The 23,366-nt window shown below is 43.9% G+C and overlaps 2 protein-coding genes across 4 annotated transcripts in view; both read left to right on the forward strand.

Annotated features, from left to right (window-relative positions):
* Positions 1–9,905, forward strand: part of ITK (IL2 inducible T cell kinase) — a 55,112-nt gene extending 45,207 nt beyond the window's left edge. Inside the window, exons 15-17 of the mRNA XM_030211747.1 lie at positions 101–219; positions 7,742–7,899; positions 8,882–9,905. Coding sequence (XP_030067607.1) covers positions 101–219; positions 7,742–7,899; positions 8,882–8,953 — 349 coding nt within the window. The 3' untranslated portion in view covers positions 8,954–9,905. The remainder of the gene's footprint in view (positions 1–100; positions 220–7,741; positions 7,900–8,881) is intronic.
* A 6,228-nt stretch (positions 9,906–16,133) lies between these two features.
* CYFIP2 (cytoplasmic FMR1 interacting protein 2) overlaps positions 16,134–23,366 on the forward strand; it is a 107,440-nt gene continuing 100,207 nt past the window's right edge. Inside the window, exon 1 of one of the 3 annotated variants that reach the window (XM_030211480.1) lies at positions 16,134–16,448. The gene's annotated coding sequence lies outside the window, so the exon portion shown is untranslated. The other 2 variants (XM_030211481.1, XM_030211478.1) reach the window with 2 other exon arrangements.

Genomic DNA, 23,366 nt, shown 5'->3' on the forward strand with positions numbered 1-23,366 from the left:
GGGTGGGGGGGATGCACATGTGTGAGTGAGACATACGAGGTTTGGCTGTAAACATAGACCATGGACTTTGGCGATGATGTTCAGTGTCTATTTTTCATAGGTTTGTCCTGGACGATCAGTATACCAGCTCTACGGGTACTAAGTTCCCAGTGAAATGGTCATCACCAGAAGTTTTCCGATATTCTCGGTATAGTAGCAAATCTGACATCTGGGCTTTCGGTAAGAACCTTAGTTTTAAGAACATAGGGGTCCTTTTATTAAGGTGCGCTAACCAACTTAGCACACGCTAAATGCTAAGAAGCCTACTTTGTACCTATGGGTTTCTTAGCAGTTAGCATACCTTAATAAAAAGGACCCCTTATGGAACTATCAACTAAGAAAGAATGATACAGCAGTGCATGTTACCCCTTGAAATTGGCGTTTAAATTACATTAAAACTGTGTTGATATATGTTGCTATTATTACAACAAAAATTCAGGCTTAATATAAAGAAAATAGTAATGAGCGATATCATATGCAAATGCATGCAAATTGTGATGTGTAATATGTCTTTGGAAATTAATTTCTTCTCTTTCCTCTCCTGAGAGTAGCAACAGAGGACTGTCACTGCAAGGACTTGACACAAGTCAGCATAGGCAGTAGAATGGCATCAGCAACTAGAAAGCTTTTGGGCAGGGCTGGAGTTTGGTTTGTTTGGCCCTCCATCCAAAAAGATGTTACCCTTGCAGGTTAGTCTGGAGGGAGCTATAGAGATGCCAAGTTATCTAGTTCCAGGCTGAAGATTATGAGCAGTCCTGGATTTCTGACCTCCCCATCCTAGTGTATTATGGGACTTGCAGCACTGATTTCAAAGGGAAGGTCAAGCACTACAAATCCCACAGTGCTTTGGGATGTAAGTTCAAAACCGGGACTGGCCAAAAACTGGGTAACTTGGCATCTCTGGTTCTAAAGTAGGGAAGAAAATCCCTGGGGTGTTGTAAAGGAAGGTCTCAACTGAGCTGAAAGCTCAAGCAACAAAAGGAAACTGGCAGATCTAAAACAAAAACAAAATGCATGCTAATATTTGCAGCACTAAGAAATGAATGCAAAGTTAAAGCTCTGTACGAAACTTGGCGATTGTAAAGCTGTGCATCTACCGGTTACAGCCATGCAATCAGTAATAGACCAGTCTTAGCTCATGTGAAAATCATATCTTTGAATCTGTTTAATTTCCTTGAGTCAGCAAATAGATTGACAGAAGGAAATGAAATAGGAAATGAATAGACCATTGGACAGCCGAGCATCAAAAGAGCAATTCATTAAGTGGGCATCTCCTTTTAGGTATACCAGTTCTGTCTAGTGAGAGCCTGTTCTATCACAACATCTGGACAAGGGAAAACAGACTGCAGTGACAGTCCTAGACTGGGGATCAGGCACCAGGGCTCCTCTGCAGTCATGAGCCCTGACTAACTTGGGGTCCTCAAGTTGTCTAGTCATAGAAAATCAGCCTAGGGGAGGGCCTATGCCCACAGGCCACCTGGGGAGTAATGACTCTCTTGTAATGGGAATATTATCAGTCTGAATCTAATGTCACTTCCATGATGTCCCTGAACTGTACCTGTGTATGACACAAGAGACCCATCTAGTGCCCAAACTCAAGCATCCTTAATGCCATTTGTAGCCATGCTTGTGTAGTCTTCATTTCCAAACAATAAAATTCCTAAGGAAGAAATACCACCTTGAGGGGCATAATCGAACGGGTCGCCCAGGTTTTCCTGAGGGTGTCTTCGAAGGACGTCCTTGCGAAGGGGCGGGGAAACCCGTATTATCGAAACAAGATGGGTGTCCATCCTTCATTTCGATAATACGGTCGGGGACGCCCAAATCTCAACATTTAGGTCGACTTTAGAGATGGTTGTCCCCAGTTTTCAGCGATAATGGAAACTGAGGACGCCCATCTCAGAAACTACCAAATCCAAGCCATTTGGTCGTGGGAGGAGCCAACATTCGTAGTGCACTGGTCCCCCCGACATGCCAGGACACCAACCAGGCACCCTAGGGGGCACTGCAGTGGACTTCAGAAATTGCTCCCAGGTGCTCAGCTCCCTTACCTTGGGTGCTGAGCCCCCCCAAAACCCACTCCCCACAACTGTACACCACTACCATAGCCCTTAGGGATGAAGGGGGGCACCTACATATGGGTACAGTGGGTTTCTGGTGGGTTTTGAAGGGCTCACATTTACCACCACAAGTGAAACAGGTAGGGGGGGTGGGCCTGGGTCCACCTGCCTGAAGTGCACTGCACCCACTAAAACTGCTCCAGGGACCTACATACTGCTGTCAGGGAGCTGGGTATGACATTTGAGGCTGGCAAAAAAATATTTTAAAAGTTTTTTTTGAGGGTGGGAGGGAGTTAGTGACCACTGGGGGAGTAAGGGGAGGTCATTCCCGATTCCCTCCAGTGGTCATCTGGTCAGTTCAGGCACCCTTTTGAGTCTTGGTCGCAAGAAAAAATGGACCAAGTAAAGTCGGCCAAGTGCTCATCAGGGACGCCCTTCTTTTTTCCATTATCGGCCGAGGACGCCCATGTGTTAAGCATGCCCCAGTCCCACCTTCGCTATGTTTCCGACACGCCCCCATGAACTTTGGTCGTCCCCGCGACGGAAAGCAGTTGAGGACGCTCAAAATCGGCTTTCAATTATGCCGATTTGGGCAACCCTGGGAGAAGGACGCCTATCTTCCGATTTGTGTCGAAAGATGGGCGCCCTTCTCTTTCGAAATAAGCCTGTATGTGTTCAAAATAACTCCCAACGTCAATAAATGAATTACTACGAAAAAGTGGAATTTGGTCAGCAAACTATATTAATATTAATTGTGAAAAACAGATACTCAGTATGAAAGATGTGCAGCACCATAACATTGGTTACCATGCGTAGCTGTATAAAGGGCTCACCCCATGACTCCAAAACAGCAGACATCATGAATGTACATCAGAATCTATATCATGTATCTCAAATTCCTGAATAACAAAGTCCTGACCAAGGGCCCTGTTTACTAAGGTATGTAGCATTTTTAGCGCTGCTAAAAATTAGCGTGCACTAACCGTGTAGATGCCCATAGGAATATTATGGGCATCTACACGGTTAGCACATGCTAAAAACACTAGTGGGCCTCTAACGCGGCTTAGTAAACAGGTCCCCAAATGTCGATCAGTGAGTGTCAAAACGTGTGCTTCAGACTAAATATGTAGTCATCAGCCACTGTGGAACTGCGACCTCTGTCATTGTTCTTTGATAAGATATGGTAGGCCCTACAAATAGACTCATTGTTCTCAGTTTTCATGATTGTTGTTGTCTATCTTATTTGGAATTAGAAACTTTTTTTTTTGCCCCTGATGCAGACAACATGCTAGAACATGGCAATGTTGGGTTCTTTAACTATATTTTTTTATTTTTGTGTTTTATGTTTGTTTTACCAGTTAATGTTTTATTTTTCTTAAAAAATACTATTAAAACTATACAGTAAAATGATAATATCATTTTTGAATAGCTGTATGCTAATATTAATTTTCATGTCTTTAGATTGGTGCGTGTAGGCCTATACTTACACACTTTTCTACTGTTATTTATTTAATTAAATAGGACCTCTTTTACTAAACCGCACTAGCCCAATGGGCTTCCTGTTGTGCTATAGAAGTTATAAGTAGTAGTAGTAGTTTGCCACACAGGAATCAACGCGGTTTAGTAAAAAGGCCCTTAATTTGCTAGATTGTCATTCAATCAAACAGTCCATCACAAAGTTTATGTAATAAAATGTACAATCGTATTCTATATGCTATTAATATGTGAAAAAGTTCTAAAAATATATATAAATATATTATAAGATAGAGCTTAAACATATAGGATGGAGGTAGGGCTGAGTGCAATGATGGGGTGATTATGCCTGTTGCAATTCTGTAGACCAGCCGCAGCAATTGGCACTTTACTGAGCACTCTTATAATATATTTATATATATTTTTAGAACTTTTTCACATATTAATAGCATATAGAAAACAAAAAAAGGCAAATAGTATAGGGTATTGTACATAACGGTTCCTGTTAGATACGTTTATACAACATTGGAACCAGACCAGTGTGTTACCCCAGGAGTATTATAGTATAAAATGTACAATACCATAAAATAAAAACATAATACAAAAATAAAATCCCATATGTCACACAACATCTAGCCACCTGCTTGGGGTTACCCTGCGGCCACTTGGTCTATCCCCAGCACAGCTCAGGTCCACCTACACCTGCTGCTTGTGCTCTATACTTGCACCCTCCTCCTACTGAATGGGTCACAACCACCTCTGGGTGAGTCTCCCACACTCAAATTATCCCCAGTGATTTCTAGGTTACTGGAGCCACACTCCCAGTGGTCCCACAGTTCCTAGAGAGCACTCGTAAACCCAATACATAAACCACCAGGATTCTTTATCAGTTCAGATAGGCAGAGGCAATAAACATTTATTGTCTTAAAAATTGAACAATGAACAAAAAATGTGCAATCAGCAAAACAATAACAGGTAACTGAAATATGGATCAATTAAAACTAACTAAACATTTGCTTACTTCCTAGAAAGTACCTGGGGAGATCAGAGCATATATCTGTTCAGAGAGCTTCAGCAAAGAGATCTATCTCTCTCTTCACCCAGGTTGAAACTGAAGCAACAACCAGCAACAACTGCTGGATAATTTCAAACTCCAGACCAATCAGAGCCCAGTCAACAAGATTTCAAATATATACTGCTTCTTGCTTCCTGTTTGTTTCATACTGAAGAAAAAACACTCAGTTCTCTATAACAGCTTTACAACAAAGAAACACCACCTGCTGGCCAAATGGGGGAAATACACTTCAAAACATAATCAATGCAGGAAAATAAAACACTGTTTCTTCACACCATATAACAAAATGACTGAAAATATAATATACAACATAATAGAACAAAAATAAAATATATAACACGCGCCAATACATTCCTAGGAAACCAATAACATATAAGGCCATCAATAAATTGGAACTATTACTCTTTTCCTATATTGTACACAGAAAAATCTGAATTTTAGTAATTTTAACTATATTTATTATACATCAAGATTAAACATCTTTGCTCTCAGACGGAGTGCAATATTGAAACTCTATCGCTCAAAATAACTGAACAAAGGTAATGATCTTGTAACACACTATATATCAACCCATGAATCGTTGGACTGTGTGGAATTTATGTGGATGCCTCAGATGGAGCTTCATTTGAAAGAGATATGAAGCGAAGACTGGGGGTTTTTTTCGGCCATAATTGAAACCGCTGCTGCATTATCTCCATTGGACTAGCTGGCTATCAACAATAGCTGAGAGATAAGGTTTCTTATTGGATTTATAATATGGTTGGATCGAATTGATTATATCAACTGGATATTAGATGATCTTTTGAATAGAACAACAAGATCATCTATGTGTTTCATCAATGCCTGATTCTTTACGACCAGTTCAAGAAGTACTGATTATCTGACTTGGACTTCTCAGGTTTTCAAAATTGATATAGTGTGTTACAAGATCACTAATCTTTGTTCATTTATTTTGAGCGATAGAGTTTCAATGTTGTACTTCATCTGAGAGCAAGGATGTTTAACCTTGATGTATGATAAATATAGTTAAAATTACTAAAATTCAGATTGTTCTGTGTACAATATAGGAAGAGAGTAATAGTTCCAATTTATTGATGGTCTTATATGTTATTGGTTTGATATACTAATTGACCAGTTTAAACAACTTTAACCCTTGATTTCGTAATATATTCCTATGGGCGCATTAGCGTTTAATACACATCAACTTTTAATGTCCGTTAAAAAGCTAACGTTCCTATAGTGTGCCTTAGTAAACGTACCCCCAAAAGTCTTCAAACCTTTCACAAACTTATGTAGGGCTAATTCTTGACAGAAAAAGAATAGCAAAGTATTCCAGAGCATTGGAGCAAGAACATCACAAGATTTCGAGTCAAACTCTAGAAAGTAGGAGAAGGTCTAATAAGGAGGCTTGGGAGGAACTCAATGAGTGTCTAGTGTGAAGATGAGCTTATTGTGAAGATGAAGCTCCCACCTTAGGATCCCAGGTCCCTCTTTCACTCAGGGTGAGCTGGTTCTCAGTATGCAGATTTTATGCAAAGTAGGCTACTATCCCTTTCTGCTCAGGGTGACCTGCTTCTCAAAAGGCAACATAGTCAGGTCTCACCAACAGGATATTTCTCATACAAATCTTTTATTCCCGCTTCCTGGGGCACACCTCTTCCAGCTTAAAATACTTTTACAAGCTAAAACAGTTCTTCCAATTTATACATTTCTTCCCACTCAGTTCAATCTTCCAGCTTAAGCACCCGGACACACAGTCCTTCCTTGTAATACACAGTTCTTATACCTGACACTCTAGGGCCTTCTTACCCCAGCCAGCTTCCTTTTTTGTAACACACAGTTCACCACCAGGCCATAGGGCTCAGCCAGTACTTCTCATGGGGATCCTCCTGCTTCAGCTACCAGCTCTCTTCTTTAGCTGCTAGCTCTCCTCTTTCCCTCACAACTCTGGTGGGGTATTAAGTGCTTAATGGCCAAACAGGACCCAGCCCATAACCTGCTGCACCTGTTTCCACCCCCAGGACTCTCCCCTGTCCTAGCGACCTCCAGCTATGCATCCCCTTACTGACTCACCCAGCCCTTCTCCATGGACATTTTAGGGGAACAGCGCCCTCTAGGGGCCTAACCAGGGTAGGATAGCCTCTTCCTTCTCACACTAGGTATATAAGGGATCGGATAGTTTGCCAAGTAGGCAGGTTGGTTGAAGTAGAAGACATGGTGGGGCCAGAATTAGAATCGTAAATGTTATACAATATGATATAGGCAGCCAATATCGAACTGCCAACAGTAGTGACACCTTGTTGTATAACCCAGCACCATGTAAAAGTTTAATTGCTGTGCTCTGGGTCACTTGACTTGTGCTATCCTCTTCAGTTGGTTTGCCTCTCAGAGTAAGAGCAAAGCTCTGTCAGTCTGTCCTTACAGTTATTGTTCATGTGAGGTACATATGTGCAACCTTCGCACCCTTGTTCAAGCAGCTGCAGGTGGTGCCGGTTCCAGAAAGAGGGTGAAAGGACCAGCAGTAGCATAATTCTGTTTCACTGCTGCCACTGGACAGTGAGGGGAGCAACAAGATGCCACAGCTGTTGTTCTTCTAGTCTTTTTCAATTGCTGCTGAAGTTGTATGTGTGTGTAGGGATGAATGATTGGTAACATGTATGTAGCATGCAGTTTTCTACTTATCATTTTTATATAACAGTAATTGTATAAAAGCTTATCGGTGGTACATAAAATGTGATATGCAGTGTCCCAGGCTGCAACATTTCTGCCTCTGTTTACATTTACATGGATTGGCCACTGTTGGAAAGAGGTTGCTGGGCTTGTTGGACCTTCAGTCTGTCCTAGTGTGATAATGCTTATGTACTTATAAAATAGTATAATGGCAGCTTAACTTGTACTGGTTATAATCTGCTTGCAAACTGTAATGGATAATGCCACTGACTCTGCAGTCCACCCTCCTGTGCTGGTATTGTGGTGGCTTGTGCAGTGTCATTCCCTCAGTAGCTCAGTCTATAATGTTATTAGCATGGATATCCCGTGTGATGTCACAGAGAGAGAGGTCTGGTTGTCATGGTAATCTTTCTTCTGCTTTCAGGCGTGTTGATGTGGGAAGTGTTCAGCGAGGGAAAAATCCCTTATGACAACCGAAGCAACGGGGAGGTCGTGGAAGCAATCTCTACGGGGCTGCGTTTGTATAAGCCCAGGTTGGCCTCTTACAACATTTACCAGCTCATGAACCACTGCTGGATGGAGGTGAGTGAGGCACCAATGGTCAGCCCTGTGAGAAAAAGCTGCTATAATATATTTCCATTGTTTTTCAAATTATTAAAATTCAATGTTCCAGCTGCAAAACTGCTAAATCACATTTTACTCCTAACAGTTTTGTCCTCCTTTTAGCCCAGGGGTGGCAACTTCTATACAGGACACATGAATGTCAGTACATCCCACATCTCTCTCCTTCCCTTCCCTTCCCTCCCACCCCAGTATCCAGAATTTATCTCCTTCCCCTCTTCCCCCCCCCCCCCCCCCATGGTCTCCAGCATCTCTCTTCTTCCTTCCCCCCTCCCTGTGTCTAGCATTTCTCCCCTTCCCCCACCCCATCCCCATGGTCTTCAGCATTTCTCTTTTTCCTTACATACCGCAACCCCCCCCCCCCCCCCCCCCCCCCCCCAGTCTCCAGCATCTCTCTCCTACATTTCACCTCCTCATGAGCTGTTTTATCCTTACCTTCCTTCTCCCGGGGCAGCTAATTTACAGTCAGCCTATGAGGCATCTTGTGGTTGGCTGGCATGGAGCCTTGAGCATCTGTGCATGCTCAAGGCCTGTCAGCTTCATCCCCCTCCGAAATAGGGAGGGAGCAGGAGCTGGCAGGCTTTGAGCATGCACAGATGCTCAAGGCTGCATGATGTGTCTTGTGGAAATAGTAGATTTGCTGCTCTGGGAGAGAGTGAGAAGGAATTAAAACACCTCAAGGGGTGAGGGAGGCAGGGAAGGTAAATATGTTTTTTGGGAGGGGGGTGCCGTGGTACCTATAGCTCCCTCTCTTTACAATACCTATGCTTCCCATGGTCTCACGGGACCACATGTGGCCAGAAGGTTGCCCACTCATGTTTTAGCCAGCTGAGGAACATGTATTGTAATTCATCTCTTGTTTGTGACCAACTGCTCTTTATGAAAAAAAGCTTTTTGTTTTGTTATTTTTTTTTCCATAAAACTAATATTGTTCTCCTCTCAGAAACCTGAAGAAAGGCCTTCCTTTGCTGACCTGCTAAGCCTTCTGAGTGAAATTGCAGAATCTGAAGCTTAAGAGAGCTCAGTGGATGATCTGCCACTTCTGCAGGCGGCAGAGCCCAGATGAGATTGTCCAACAGCTTTGTCTGCACAACGCATTAGGCCAAATCGGGAGATGTTATGGAAGGACAAAGACTGAGGATTACAAAAAGACAAACTGTTTTGAACATGTATTGGCTGAGGCAGTTTAACCAGGAGAAAATTAAGCAGCTTCAGGAACTTGGTCACAAGCTTGATGGACACACCTGGCTGCTCAATGCATACAGCTGTCCCTTCACCACAGCCAGCTCCCAGTAAACTGCACAGCAGTCTCAGAGCTTGCTATCTCTGCATTACCTGTGTGCTCTGGAAGCTTTTTATAATTGCACTGTCTGACTCTCAAACCTCGCAACCCCCAGAAAGAACAAACTCTCCGGTATTGATCTGCAACATACCTGCAAAGTTTGCATGTGGAAGACTGTCCATGTCAAACACCACACAGAAGGATACTGATATCTTTATTATGTGGATTATACTTTTTAAAATCATATCACATATTATACAAACTGCTCATGTGACTGGATCCACGACATACTGTGCAAATGACTTTTATTTTTCTTAAAACCTAAGGTGTTAGATAGCTGCTGGCAGCCTTCAGATCTAAACTTCTTGAATCTGTAAATGGACAGACTATGAAAGCAAAATTCAAACTATTTATGTATTACTGCACATTCTGTAAACCAAACCTGCTGAAAAACAAACGTCTTGTGGGCTTTGTTTTGTATGTAGAACCCTTTCCAAATCACAGTACAGTCTCGATTATTCGACTTTGCTAATTCGACCATCCTGCATATCTGTTAAACCCCCGGTGATGTCATTAAGAGTATGTTTTCCAAGCATTTTCTGTATTATCCAACTTTTCACCTATCTGGCAACAGGTCAGTCCCATTTACGTCAGATAAGCGAGACTATAACTTGCTTTAGACAGGATAATCACAGCCAGGTTTAACTGGTACATTTTTAGCAACATTTAAGGGGTTAATTTATAACAGAGCACCTATATGAAAAGTCCAGAAGGGCACCTGTTACAGAAAGACAACTTAGGTGCCTAGCAGGCTTATTTTTGAAAGAGAAGGACGCCCATCTTTCGACACAAATCGGAAGATGGGCGTCTTTCTCACAGGGTCGCCCAAATCGGCATAATCGAAAGCCGATTTTGGGCATCCCCAACTGCTTTCTGTCGCGGGGATGACCAAAGTTCACGGGGGCGTGTCGGAAGCGTAGCGAAGGCGGGACTTGGGCGTGCCTAACACATGAGCGTCCTCGACCCATAATGGAAATAAAAAGGGTGTCCCTGACGAGCATTTGGACAACTTTACCTAGTCCTGTTTTTCTTATGACCAAGCCACAAAAAGTTGCCCGAACTGACCAGATGATCACCTCCCCTTACTCCCCCAGTGGTCACTAACCCCCTCCTACCCTCAAAAAACATCTTTAAAAATCTTTTGTGCCAGCCTCAAATGTCATGCTCAGGTCCATCACAGTAGTATGCAGGTCGCTGGAGCAGTTTTAGTGGGTGCAGTTCACTTCAGGCAGGCGTACCAGGCCCCCCCTCCTTTTACACTTGTGGTGATAAATGTGAGCCCTCCAAAACCCACCACAAACCCACTGTACCCACATCTAGGTGCCCCCTTCACCCGTAAGGGCTATGGTAGTGGTGTACAGTGGTGGGTAGTAGGTTTTCGGGGGCTCAGCACACAAGGTAAGGGAGCTATGTTCCTGGGAGCAATTTCTAGGGTGCCCGGTTGCCCTAGGGTGCCCTAGGGTGCCCGGTTGGTGTCCTGGCATGTCAGGGGGACCAGTGCACTATGAATGCTGGCTACTCCCACGACCAAAGGGCTTGCATTTGGTCGTTTCTGAGATGGGCGTCCTTAGTTTCCATTATCGGCGAAAATCAGAAACGACCAAGTCTAGGGATGACCATCTCTAAGGACGACCTAAATTTCAAGATTTGAGCGTCCCCGACCGTATTATCGAAAACGAAAGATGGACGTCCATCTTGTTTCGATAATATGGGTTTCCCCGCCCCTTCGACTGGGTCATTTTGCGAGGACGTCCTCAGCAAAACTTGGGCGTCCCTTTCGATTATGCCCCTCCACGTGGCTTTTATAAAATGACACTCGGAACTTGTCCAATTAGCACACAAATCCTAGCACACAAATTTACTCTGCTCCTAAGATGTAAAGGTGTGCATTTATACCATTGGGGTAAATTTGGGGTCCTTTTACTAAGGTATGCTAATGATTACACACACTAAATGCTGAGAAGCCCATAGGAATAAAATGGGCCTCTTAGCATTTAATCTGTGCTAATCGTTACCACGCGCTATACCCATTAGATTACCTTAGAGAATCCCTTTATAAAGGGTTTTTTGCATGTATACACATTTTATAAAATGACCCCATGCGTAAAAGTACATGCAGTGACATAAGGTGCATAGTGTTATACTGCATGGGTGTAGCTATGTTTGGCAGCCTAGTTTGGGTGCAGTGAAGTGGCGTGAAGTATACACATAGGGGGGGGGGGGGCATCAGATGTTTTCAGGAGGTTAGGATTCCAATTCTGAATTTTTCAGATGTCTACAGATTATAAGGTACCTATCTCAAAGCCAGAAGGATGGCTAAACAGTCTGGATATTTTTCAGTGTAGCCCTCTATACCCCTCCAGTCCTATCCCCTTCCAGTGCAGAGACTGTGATAGGATCCAGCCAATGGGAAGGCAGCTCTAGTAGAAGGACAGGCTGAGCTGCAAGCACTGAGGAAAGAGAGGATGGGGGCTTTGCCTGGGGCTTTGGAGACAGTAGCAAAACCAATGAGTGTCTTTAGGAGGGTTGTTGAAAAAGGGTAGGAATGGGGGAAAGTGTGAGCTCTGTGCATGCTGAGAAAAAGCTAGCAGAAAATGCAGGCACTTTACAGAGCTGCCAAGAGGGCCTGATCTGATCTTTGAGACAAGATTTTAAGCCATACTCCCAGCTCCGCCCCATTCTGTCTAGCCATGTCCCCACAGACCTGACCACTCCACCTCCTGACTTCACCCCCTGACAGATAGCAGTCATAGCACCAACAAGCCACTTCCACTCAAGCAGCAGCTGCCTTAATAAAACACCATTTCCTGCTTCCGTAGGACCAATCTTGTGATTGAGTTGTGAGATTTTGCAGTTCTTATCGTGAGACTGGTCCAGTGGTAATAGGAACTGACATCTTCCTTGTCAGCCCTCCAGACCTGTCCAGACGCTGACACTTGGGTTATACTCGCCTACCAGCAGATGGAGACAGAACACAATTTCTGACCTCTGTATAATAGCACTGTGCCCACCCTCAGCCAGCTAGTATGTTCTCAGTCTTCAACAGATGGTAGTCGAGCAATCTGTAGCTGGTCTGGTAGGCCCTTTAGGTTTGACCCTGGGGGAGTGCTTTAAGTTCCTTTTTTGGTTCTCAAGTCTTCAGTGAAAAAAATAAACTAGAGACGAGTGGCTGTTCTCAGTGGAAGGAGTTTGTTGGCTGGGGTGTGCACACCCGGGTGGCCGCCCCCCCCCCCCCCCCGTCTGCCGGGAAGACGTTGTGCCTTAGCCCCATTTCTGTCTGCTCGTCAACTCCCCAGTGGGAATGCGAAAGATAACCCTCAAAGCGGGAGTTTACAGAAGACTTGACAGGTCTGACTTTACCTGGTAGTGGGCAGAACTTGTTAGGGGAGTGGAGAGATATGCTGAAGAATGAGCACGTGCAGCAGAAGCAGCATAGCACCTAAGAATATACAGTGGGGGAAATAAGTATTTGATCCCTTGCTGATTTTGTAAGTTTGCCCACTGACAAAGACATGAGCAGCCCATAATTGAAGGGTAGGTTATTGGTAACAGTGAGAGATAGCACATCACAAATTAAATCCGGAAAATCACATTGTGGAAAGTATATGAATTTATTTGCATTCTGCAGAGGGAAATAAGTATTTAATCCCTCTGGCAAACAAGACCTAATACTTGGTGGCAAAACCCTTGTTGGCAAGCACAGCGGTCAGACGTCTTCTGTAGTTGATGATGAGGTTTGCACACATGTCAGGAGGAATTTTGGTCCACTCCTCTTTGCAGATCATCTCTAAATCATTAAGAGTTCTGGGCTGTCGCTTGGCAACTCGCATCTTCAGCTCCCTCCATAAGTTTTCAATGGGATTAAGGTCTGGTGACTGGCTAGGCCACTCCATGACCCTAATGTGCTTCTTTCTGAGCCACTCCTTTGTTGCCTTGGCTGTATGTTTTGGGTCATTGTCGTGCTGGAAGACCCAGCCACGACCCATTTTTAAGGCCCTGGCGGAGGGAAGGAGGTTGTCACTCAGAATTGTACGGTACATGGCCCCATCCATTCTCCCATTGATGCGGTGAAGTAGTCCTGTGCCCTTAGCAGAGAAACACCCCCAAAACATAACATTTCCACCTCCATGCTTGATAGTGGGGACGGTGTTCTTTGGGTCATAGGCAGCATTTCTCTTCCTCCAAACACGGCGAGTTGAGTTCATGCCAAAGAGCTCAATTTTTGTCTCATCTGACCACAGCACCTTCTCCCAATCACTCCCGGCATCATCCAGGTGTTCACTGGCAAACTTCAGACGGGCCGTCACATGTGCCTTCCGGAGCAGGGGGACCTTGCGGGCACGGCAGGATTGCAATCCGTTATGTCGTAATGTGTTACCAATGGTTTTCGTGGTGACAGTGGTCCCAGCTGCCTTGAGATCATTGACAAGTTCCCCCCTTGTAGTTGTAGGCTGATTTCTAACCTTCCTCATGATCAAGGATACCCCACGAGGTGAGATTTTGCGTGGAGCCCCAGATCTTTGTCGATTGACAGTCATTTTGTACTTCTTCCATTTTCTTACTATGGCACCAACAGTTGTCTCCTTCTCGCCCAGCGTCTTACTGATGGTTTTGTAGCCCATTCCAGCCTTGTGCAGGTGTATGATCTTGTCCCTGACATCCTTAGACAGCTCCTTGCTCTTGGCCATTTTGTAGAGGTTAGAGTCTGACTGATTCACTGAGTCTGTGGACAGGTGTCTTTCATACAGGTGACCATTGCCGACAGCTGTCTGTCATGCAGGTAACGAGTTGATTTGGAGCATCTACCTGGTCTGTAGGGGCCAGATCTCTTACTGGTTGGTGGGGGATCAAATACTTATTTCCCTCTGCAGAATGCAAATAAATTCATATACTTTCCACAATGTGATTTTCCGGATTTAATTTGTGATGTGCTATCTCTCACTGTTACCAATAACCTACCCTTCAATTATGGGCTGCTCATGTCTTTGTCAGTGGGCAAACTTACAAAATCAGCAAGGGATCAAATACTTATTTCCCCCACTGTATATATGTATGTGAAAAACTGCATGTATGTGTGTGACTGAAGAGCAAGAGTGCATGCCTGTGTGTATGTGACTCTAGTGGGAACAGCCTCATAAGTAGCGCTTCCCTTTGAAAAATTGAGCTGAAGTGGAAAGTCCACTAGTACAAATATACTTGTGTGTATATTAAATGAAGGAAAGTTTTCAGCCTGGTGAATTTACTAAGCTGCAGTTGAAAGTGGCTTTAGCGTGCTCTTATGCGGGTCTTTCCCATGTGCTATGGCCATTTTTACCAGAGCTAGAGATTGCCAATTCTCCATTTTCCTTATTAATATCATGCGCTAATGTTGCCATTAGTGCATGTGGCCCTTATAAAAAATTATTTCGTGAGCACTTACCAACATCTATTTTGTAGGGGGTAAGGGCTCACGTGCTAATCCTGTGCTACTTAGTGCCAGAGCCAGACTTAGCAACTGTGGGGCCCTGTGCAGACCAGCTCAGTGGGCCCCCCCCCCCCCCGCGCCCACCTCCATAAGTCATAATGTATCAATTTAAAAGGAGGTTTAGAGCTCTTGGAACCCCACCTCATCCCATACCTTGATACGCACCCACCACGTTTCAGTACAGAGCGGCAGACAGTGGCAGCAATTTTCATATCCCATCAGCTGCCGAGCCCAGAGCCTCCTCACTGCTGCTTCCCGCCCATGCGGAAGCAGGAAGTGACATAAAAAAAGGGGCTGGTCACAGCAGCGAGGAGGCTCTGGGCTCGGCAGCTGACAGGATATGAAAATCGCTGCCGCTGCCTGATGCTCCCTACTGAAATGTGGATGCACATTAAAGGTATGGAGCAGGGAGGTGTTCTGAGACAGGAGGACAGACATACCAGAGATGCGGGGCCCCTAGAAGCGCAAGGCCCTGTGCGACCGCCCCTGTTGCTCCTGCCTAAGACCAGCCCTGCTTAGTGCACAGTAATGTAGCTGTGCTGATTAGCGCACAAACACTTTCTGCCTCAGACACCCCCCCGTGGAAAAATTAAAAATATTTTGTAGTGCATAGTGTGTGCACAGATTAGGAACTTACCGCAGGATGCCTGGGCTTATCATGCAGTAAATCCTTTTAAGCTTCGGTAAGCACAAGCTAGTTCTTACAGCACATTAATAAAAGGGCCCCTTTGTTAACTATAAAAGTACCTTGGCAGGGGTGGTTCTACCATTAGGCAGCAACAAGTGCTCCTATAACACCCCAGCAGCAGCAGCTGTCTCATCTCGCACAATTTTTGAAGCTGGAAGAGTGAAAAGGAAGCGGAGGACAAGGGGTAAAGCAAAGACATATGCTGTGGAAGGTGGTAGAAATGGAGTAGCAGAAGGTTGCTGGAGGCAAGGAGGAAAGAAACGAATATTGGAGGAATTAGGTGGACAGATGGAGGGGAAGAGGCAGCTGCAGTAGATGCTAGAGAAAGGGAGAAAAGGCAGAGAACTATGAAGGGACGGGAGAAAGGAAAGAGATGGGGAAGGTGGGAGAAGATGAAAAAAAAGTAGGAGGAGGAAGAATTGCTGAGAAGGAGCAGAACATCAGAAGAATGAAGAGGTGAATTAGGATGAGAGAAGTTCAGAGACGTGAGGAGTGGGGTGGGGGAGAAGAGTATAGGTAGAATAAAGAAAAACATAAGGAAATAGTGAAAACAAGAAATGGAACGTAAAAACAAGATGACAAGTGACTGAAAAATCTACAGGAAATGCTGAGAGCATAAAATGGACAACAGAAGACTGAAAAAATTATTTATATATATAAGATTACAGAAATGATTAGTAGTAGATTGCAAAAGGCCTGAACGTGTCTCGCTGTATAGTATTTTAAGCTGTATTAGACATGCATTAGCGTCTAACGCAGCCTATTAAAAGCCTTCCCTGCATTTCCCATGATATATTTTCACAGTAATTTCATGATAGAAGATATGTTCTCAGCCACGGGGGTGCAGCTCTAGCAGGCTGCTTTCTACATCAGCCCCCACATGAGCAAATGTTATTCGGTCCTTTGCATCTTTGCATTCCCACTCCGCTATTCTTTAGCGCAGCGTTTGAATGAACCGCACGGGCCGGAGGGACCCCGACTACGGCACACCACACAGGTCAAACTGCCAGCGGCAGGTGAGGAAATGCGAAGCTTTATTCTTGTCCGGATCTTTTCCCAAACGGTGAGCTCCGGAACTGGAGCTCTCGCCTCCTCCTCCACCACCACCACCACCCCCCCCCCCCCCCCCGGCAAGGTCTGAGCAGGCTGGAGGCAGTTTAATTCTCCTTGCGTGCAGAAGCCCTGTCACTAATATTAAAGAGTGCCCCGCCCATCCTTTAAGGTGGGGGGGGGGGGGGCTATAATTGTATTTCTTTTGCAGTAGCTGCTCTAACGGCAAACCTGTAAATGAAGTGCAGAGCGGGGAGCTGGTTCCCCTCTTCCTGGGGCTCTTGGTGGTTGTGAGCTCTCCTGTCGCTTGCAGCCATTTTCTGCTCTTTGTGTGTGTGTGTGAGAGAGGGAGGAGGGGAGGACGGAGCATCTCTCGGCTTCAAAGCGGCTGTACTAGTGCTGCTGCTGCTACAGGGATCCCCTTTCAGGTAACGGGAGGAGGCTTCTGGAGTGGGGAACAAAGGTAGAGGAGCGCCGCTTTCTCCCGGTCGTTTAGTCCTGGGAGCTCGTCGCCGGGCTATTTTCGGGGAGGGGGTAAATTGGGCTCCAAGCCAGGCCTCTGCCGGCACCTGCTGCGGGGTTTGGAGCTTCTTCCGCTCCGGATGCTGCAAGGGTTAAAGGGGGAAAAAGGAGAGAGAGAAAAGCGTTTTTTAATGCAAGAGGAATAGACCTGCTGATTTTAAGCGTCTGGGTTGTTTGCACACTGAGCTGCAAAATAATGCAACCTGATGATAAAGGATTCAGGACCATGTTGTACCAAATGTGAGGCATTTATTCTACGGCCGCTGGTCGAAGTACATCCATATTGTTCTGATTTGGGTCACCTTGGTGCTGGTTTTTAATTTATTTTGCCATTGGTTTCTGCTGTTCTTGCAAGGATTGCTGAAACTGCTCATTTTGATATTGTATTCTCCCTGTGTAGGCTTCTCGCTTCCCCCTCCCCCCTCCCTAATTCCCCAGGCCAACCATGGTCTGTACGATTACCATGGCTGATGGCGATCTGGAAGCCCCATCAGCAGAAAAGACCCATAAGCCGCAGCCTTCTTCAGTGTTCGCCCGGCACGATGTATATGTTAAAACCTCATCGGAGCGAGTTGTCCTGCTCATGATCTTGTGAGATAATACAAGGAATGTGCTCCCTGTAAGGTTTTCATGCGCGTGCAGTGCTAGCCGCATATCGAGGAAGGTAAGAGCGGTGTGACAAGCTCTTACGGCGACTATCTGGATGCCATTAGTGAGTGACATATGCTGATGGGGGAGGGGACGGGACACCGTATGTCTGTTGAAAACGCGCCCTCCCCCTCCAAATATTAACCGTGAACCCCCTCCAAAAATTGCTTTCAGGCTATGCCACTGTTCTGAATGTGACAGGCGCGGAAATCTTTAGCTGTCACTCCGTTTAGAGTGCACAGGCCTAGCCTTACGAATAACTGTGCAGAATAAAAAGGCATACCATATAGAATAACAAATACAAATGTATACATCTCCCACATCTTTACTCAGAATTATTTTTATAATATCTGCTTGCTTTAAACTCTAATATGTTAGTCAACATCTCTATGTAACAATAAGTGATTGCGTTCTAATCTATCACCACCAAGAGCGATATATTGTAAACCACATTGAGCCTGCAAAGAGGTGGGATACAAATGCAATAACTAAATAAATGTGTGTGTATGGTGTTATGTAGCAGAGGCTTTCTTCCTTTCTCTCTGTTAAAAGTGACATACCTGAGTTCAGTCAGTGTCATCTGAGGCTTGGTTCTATCTGTCCTGCATTTCCCAGAGCAGATGCAGGCAAGGTGACTAAAAGACCCCAGTTTAGCATTGTGTTTACACAAACATCGGCCTCCCAGCTACAGATCCCTGTTTGTTATGGTTAAACATGAAAAAGCTTTCATAAATGCTTTATAAATATGTTGGGCTTTCCCCTCACCCCTTTAACTTGTAAAGCTGTAGCAGTTAGATATACTTTCACTGGCAGTGCTAAACGAACATATCGATCCATCAGCTGGAAGAGACAAGGAAAAACAGATTTTTCTCTGCTCTTGTTTATTATATATTCTAATTATTCTAGTTGCCAGGCCTGTAGATGTTTATTGAACATAGCTGCATGGGGGGGGGGGGGGGGGGGGGGGGATTAATTATTAGCGTGACCTCATAGGAAGTTGCTTTTAGCCACTTTGAATTTAAAATTTCTATATATCTGATCCATATTTAAATCTGATATGTGCCCTGAGGTCTTGTTTGATTGGTGGCTTTGTGTTAATAGTAGTAGATAGCAGAAAAGAGACCAATTGACTGTTATTCCTGTTCACACTGAGAGAATGAATCCCATTCCTTGACTACCTGGATCCTTCAGTATGATGGTGTTAGGTGTGTATTGCTGCTATTACTAATTTCTAGTATTTGCTGTGACTTACATTGGAGCTAATATTTATATATAATTTGTATGCCGCTTGTTATCACAGTTGATTAAATGGTGGTGCAGTGCTGGGTTTAATATCTGGTAAATGGTAATGGCATCTTTCTACTGAAGGGCTTATGCAGAAAGCTGTGCATTAGAGCTCTGTGCTAAAGCTCAGCAGAGGGTTCCTAATTGACATGTTAAAAAAGTAAGCAAATTGTATGCCAACCAGCTGTGTGCAAAAAACCTTCTCTGACATGAGAGAGTTTGCCAGAAACATCTGCACATGGGTCTGAGCTAGTGGCAGCCACAAGAAAACTGGGTACCCAGAGTTCTATACATTCATCCACATGTATGCTGAAATGATACTCTGTATGTACAATCTTTTTAATACTATTTATGCACAGAGTGGTATTCCTGAGTATTGTAGAATGAGTAGAAGTGAATTGATCTTTGTACTTTTGAAACTGAACCCCCCCCCCCCCCCAAAAAAAAAAAAAAAACCAAACAGACAAACTAGGGAACACTCAATGAAGTTACATGGAAATACGTTTAAAACAAATAGGAGGCAATATTTTTTTATTCAAAGACTAGTTAAGCTCTGGAGCTCATTGCAGCTGTGGTAACAGTGGTTAGTGTATCTGGGCTTTAAAAAGGTTTGGACAAGTTCCTGGAGGAAAAGTCTATAGTCTGTTATTGAGGTAGACATGGGGAAGGCACTGCTTGCCCTGGAATTGGTAGCATGGAATGTTGCTACTCTTTGGGGTTCTATGCGGAATGTTGCTACTCTTTGGGGTTCTACACGGAATGTTACTACTATCTGGGTTTCCTTCAAATGCTTGTGACTTAGATTGGCCACTGTTGGAAACAGGAGACTGGGCTAGATGGACCATTGGTCTGACCCAGTATGGCTATTATGTTCTTATGATGGGAAATGTTTCTATATCTTTCTGCCACATTTTCATGGTCTTGGGATGCATTTCTTGGTACTTGATGATGATCTCTCTTTCCATGCAACTCACCGAATAATCTATGATTGGGCTGATATAACTATTTGACAGACTAGTTGGTCAGCTGGGGCAGCAAATAGCAGCAGCGCTGAAAGCAAAGCAAAAGATCCTGACAGCCACTCTAACACAAAGAACAATCAGTTCATTCTTCTACCTGCAGGGAGGATGGACAATCATCAGAGATTCCCATTTGTTCCAGATTCTACACTATTGTATAAGGCAGTGCACCCATGGGAGGAGCATGGGCCTGTCAGGGGCGTTCTGAAAATTTTCTTGCATATTTATAGAATACTGGGTCAGTGCACCCTTTATTTATTATGTGTTTTTACAGGATTGTTGTGGGAGGGGAGATGTTGGAATTATGATTGTGGAGTTTAGCTCCACCCTTCTGATTTTTTGTTTTATAATTAGGGACCTGAAAGTTAATTGAAGGGTTATAAGTAAGGCTTAAGGTTCATCGAGCATGCCCAATACCCTTGCCTAGGCCCTGATCTATGAATTAGTGGCCATGATTTTCTTAGAAACATTGGCTTTACAGATCTACTGTGGTAGAATGGAGAAACGACTTTCCCTGTTCCTTGTGACATGGAAGTATCTGATCACCTATATAAAAACCTTGCTGTAATGAACATTTTCTTGAAGCGCCCATTTCTTTTTACTTGACTTAATATAGAAAGAGCTGTTGGACTGAATTTCCTGTTTTGTTTTTTTGCTGTATATTAAGTCTGATGTTCTCCTTCTGACACTGGTGACCATGCATATATAAGACAAAAAAGGAAGGACATGATTAAATCAAACCACCACCTTTACAAATTCACTGGGAACTTCTTAAATGACAAGCTCTTGATGAGTCATCATCCCTAGCTGTCAACACAGGCTACCTTGTAACTACAGGCCAGGAGTTCTGAAACCAGTCATTGCTGTGTAAGGAAGATAGGGCCAGAGTGGCAGGAGCTTGTTCCTTCGCTGTAGTCACTTTCCAAGTTTTACCATTCTCTGTATCCCTGCCATACTACTACTACTACTACTATCTCTCATCTGCTGGCAGGATTTTGCTTCCCCACTGTTGTCAGATGTCTTATATTGTGTCTTTGAAGGTTAAGTGTCTACTGGCACAATGCTCATCCATCCCCCCCTGGCAAGGGATCCTGCCCTTTGGTCTTTGGTCTGTCTTCAGTTGTGTCTTTGAAGGTTAAGTGTCTATTGGCACAATGCTCATCCATCCCCCCTGGCAAGGGATCCTGCCTTTTGGTCTTTGGTCTGTCTTCAGTCCCCAGGAACTATACTACTTACCGTTTTTTCTCTGGGGTGGGAAGAAAGATGGACTGGGATATGAAGGGAGCTTTTCCAGAGCAAGGGAAATGCATACCACCATTGTGATATGTGATAAAGTGAGTTTGAACCAAAGGTGTAAACGTGCTGAACACGGAGCTGTCAAACTGCACAATAAAGTTATTTGAAGGTGTAGATTGAGTAAGAGGTATAAACAATTCCAGTATGCTTGGGGTACTTTCAGATCCATCACTAAATTAGAAATAGTTTGACACCACAGAGACACTGCCTTAATCAGGCTGTCCCTCCAGTCCGTAGCCACGGAGTTCAGGAAACTGTTGAGTAAGGTCATATGAGGCCTAAGATTACTTTAAACGAATTACAGGTGGCTGGCTGAGATTTGGGAAAGTGTTGACTGACTGTTCCACAGTTTCAATACTGCTCCACAAGCATGGCCTGATATGGGAAGGAGGAAAGAAGAAAGCCACTGCTGATGAAAAGGTATATGATATGCCAATACAGCATTTTCAAAGAAACACTAAGGGGGGGCTACAGCACACATGTAGAAGAAGGCTTTTGTAGTCTGAGACTAAAGACCAACTTGGTCATAATGCTATGCAGTATGCTTGGCATCAAGCAAACTTGGCACATCCCTAGAATAAAGCATGATGATGACAGCATTATGTTGGAATGCTTTCCAGCAGTAGATACAGAGAAGTTTGTGAAGATCAAGAGAAAGATAGATGATGCAAAGTACAGGCAGATAATGGAGGAAAACCTGTTCCAGTTTGCCTTAGACTTGGGGCCACTGACAAGATTTCCATTCAGCAGGCCGATCTTAAGCACAAAGCAAATCAAGAGTAGGGTAGGTGTCCTTGAGTGGTCAATCAAAGCCTAGATCTAAAGCCAAGAGAAAATCTGTGGCAAGACTTGAAGACTACAGTCCACAGATGGTCTGCAGCCATCTTGAAAAAGCTTGAGCTTGCCAAGAAGAATGGGAAAGAGGTGTGGTGTTTCTCTCTGTACAGCTGGTAGGAGCTTATGCTAAATGACTCATGCCTATTATCACTGCAGAATGAGCTTCCGCCAAGTATTGAATCAAGACTTTATATTTTTATTCTGTTACTTTTTGAATATTTTCTGTACATGTTCACTGACTTATATAATATGCTCTCTGCTTTCAATCTCTTAATTTAATGCATTTTGAATTGCACTTAACAGAATGTGAAAAAATGTAGGAGGGTATGAGGTCTTCGGGCAGATAAATTCCATGATCTTTGGTCAATGTTCATATATTAAACTATGTCCGGACTGAAAGTGCCCCTTGATTGGTCTTAGATGAAAAATAATATACTTTGATTTAGTGGTCTTCTAATTCAGACACTAACAAGGAGAAGCTGTAGGCAGAATTAATGGAGTTCTTTTACTTCTAGTTGATTTGAAAACTGGGCTGTGATCTGGCACCTTGAGCCTTCATTTGAAGCCTCCTAGGGACTTTTCCCTCTATTTTGTTTTCCTCCTTAACATACCGTACCTAGTCTGGTTATTACACTGAGAATTCTCATCTAGGTATCGTTCTTCAGGGCTCCTTCTGGAATCAAGAGACCTAAATTTGGCCATTAGGTGTCACCTTTTAACCAATGGCGATAATTTTCTCTCTACCCTCCTACATACTCTTCTCTCTCTGTCCCTAGCCCGCCAGGCCTGTGAATGTTTACTCCATAGTGTCCCTGGCTGACCCAGGAACCAGAAGAACCAACTTGAGTGTGGTAGTGCACTGAGTAGCCTGTGTTCTATTTATGTATGGCCTGTTGGTCTAGACTTATTCTAAGATTAGCTCAAAGAATCCTTTCACTTCTGCATTTTGTGCTAGATAGATGAAAAACAATTCTACAAAACAAATCTTGCCATGAAAAATGTATGAATGAACTGAGAGGAACAGTTCCTGCCTTTATTATTTTCTAGTTAATTTAAGTAGAATGCCATTTTCCACCGTGTAATACGTTTTCAAGAAGAGAATTAAAGCTGGTCTGGAATTAATAGCAAAATCAATTTTCCCATCAAACATTCCCAAAGTACCAGTTTTCAACTTTTCAACTCCATCAGACTTGCAAGTGTATTTATATTCACACTAAAATATTTTTTTTAGTAAGGGGATCCTCAGGTATCACAATGCAAGTGCTATAAATGATGATT

The sequence above is a fragment of the Microcaecilia unicolor genome, chromosome 8, assembly GCF_901765095.1.
Source record: "Microcaecilia unicolor chromosome 8, aMicUni1.1, whole genome shotgun sequence".
Classification (NCBI taxonomy): domain Eukaryota; kingdom Metazoa; phylum Chordata; class Amphibia; order Gymnophiona; family Siphonopidae; genus Microcaecilia; species Microcaecilia unicolor.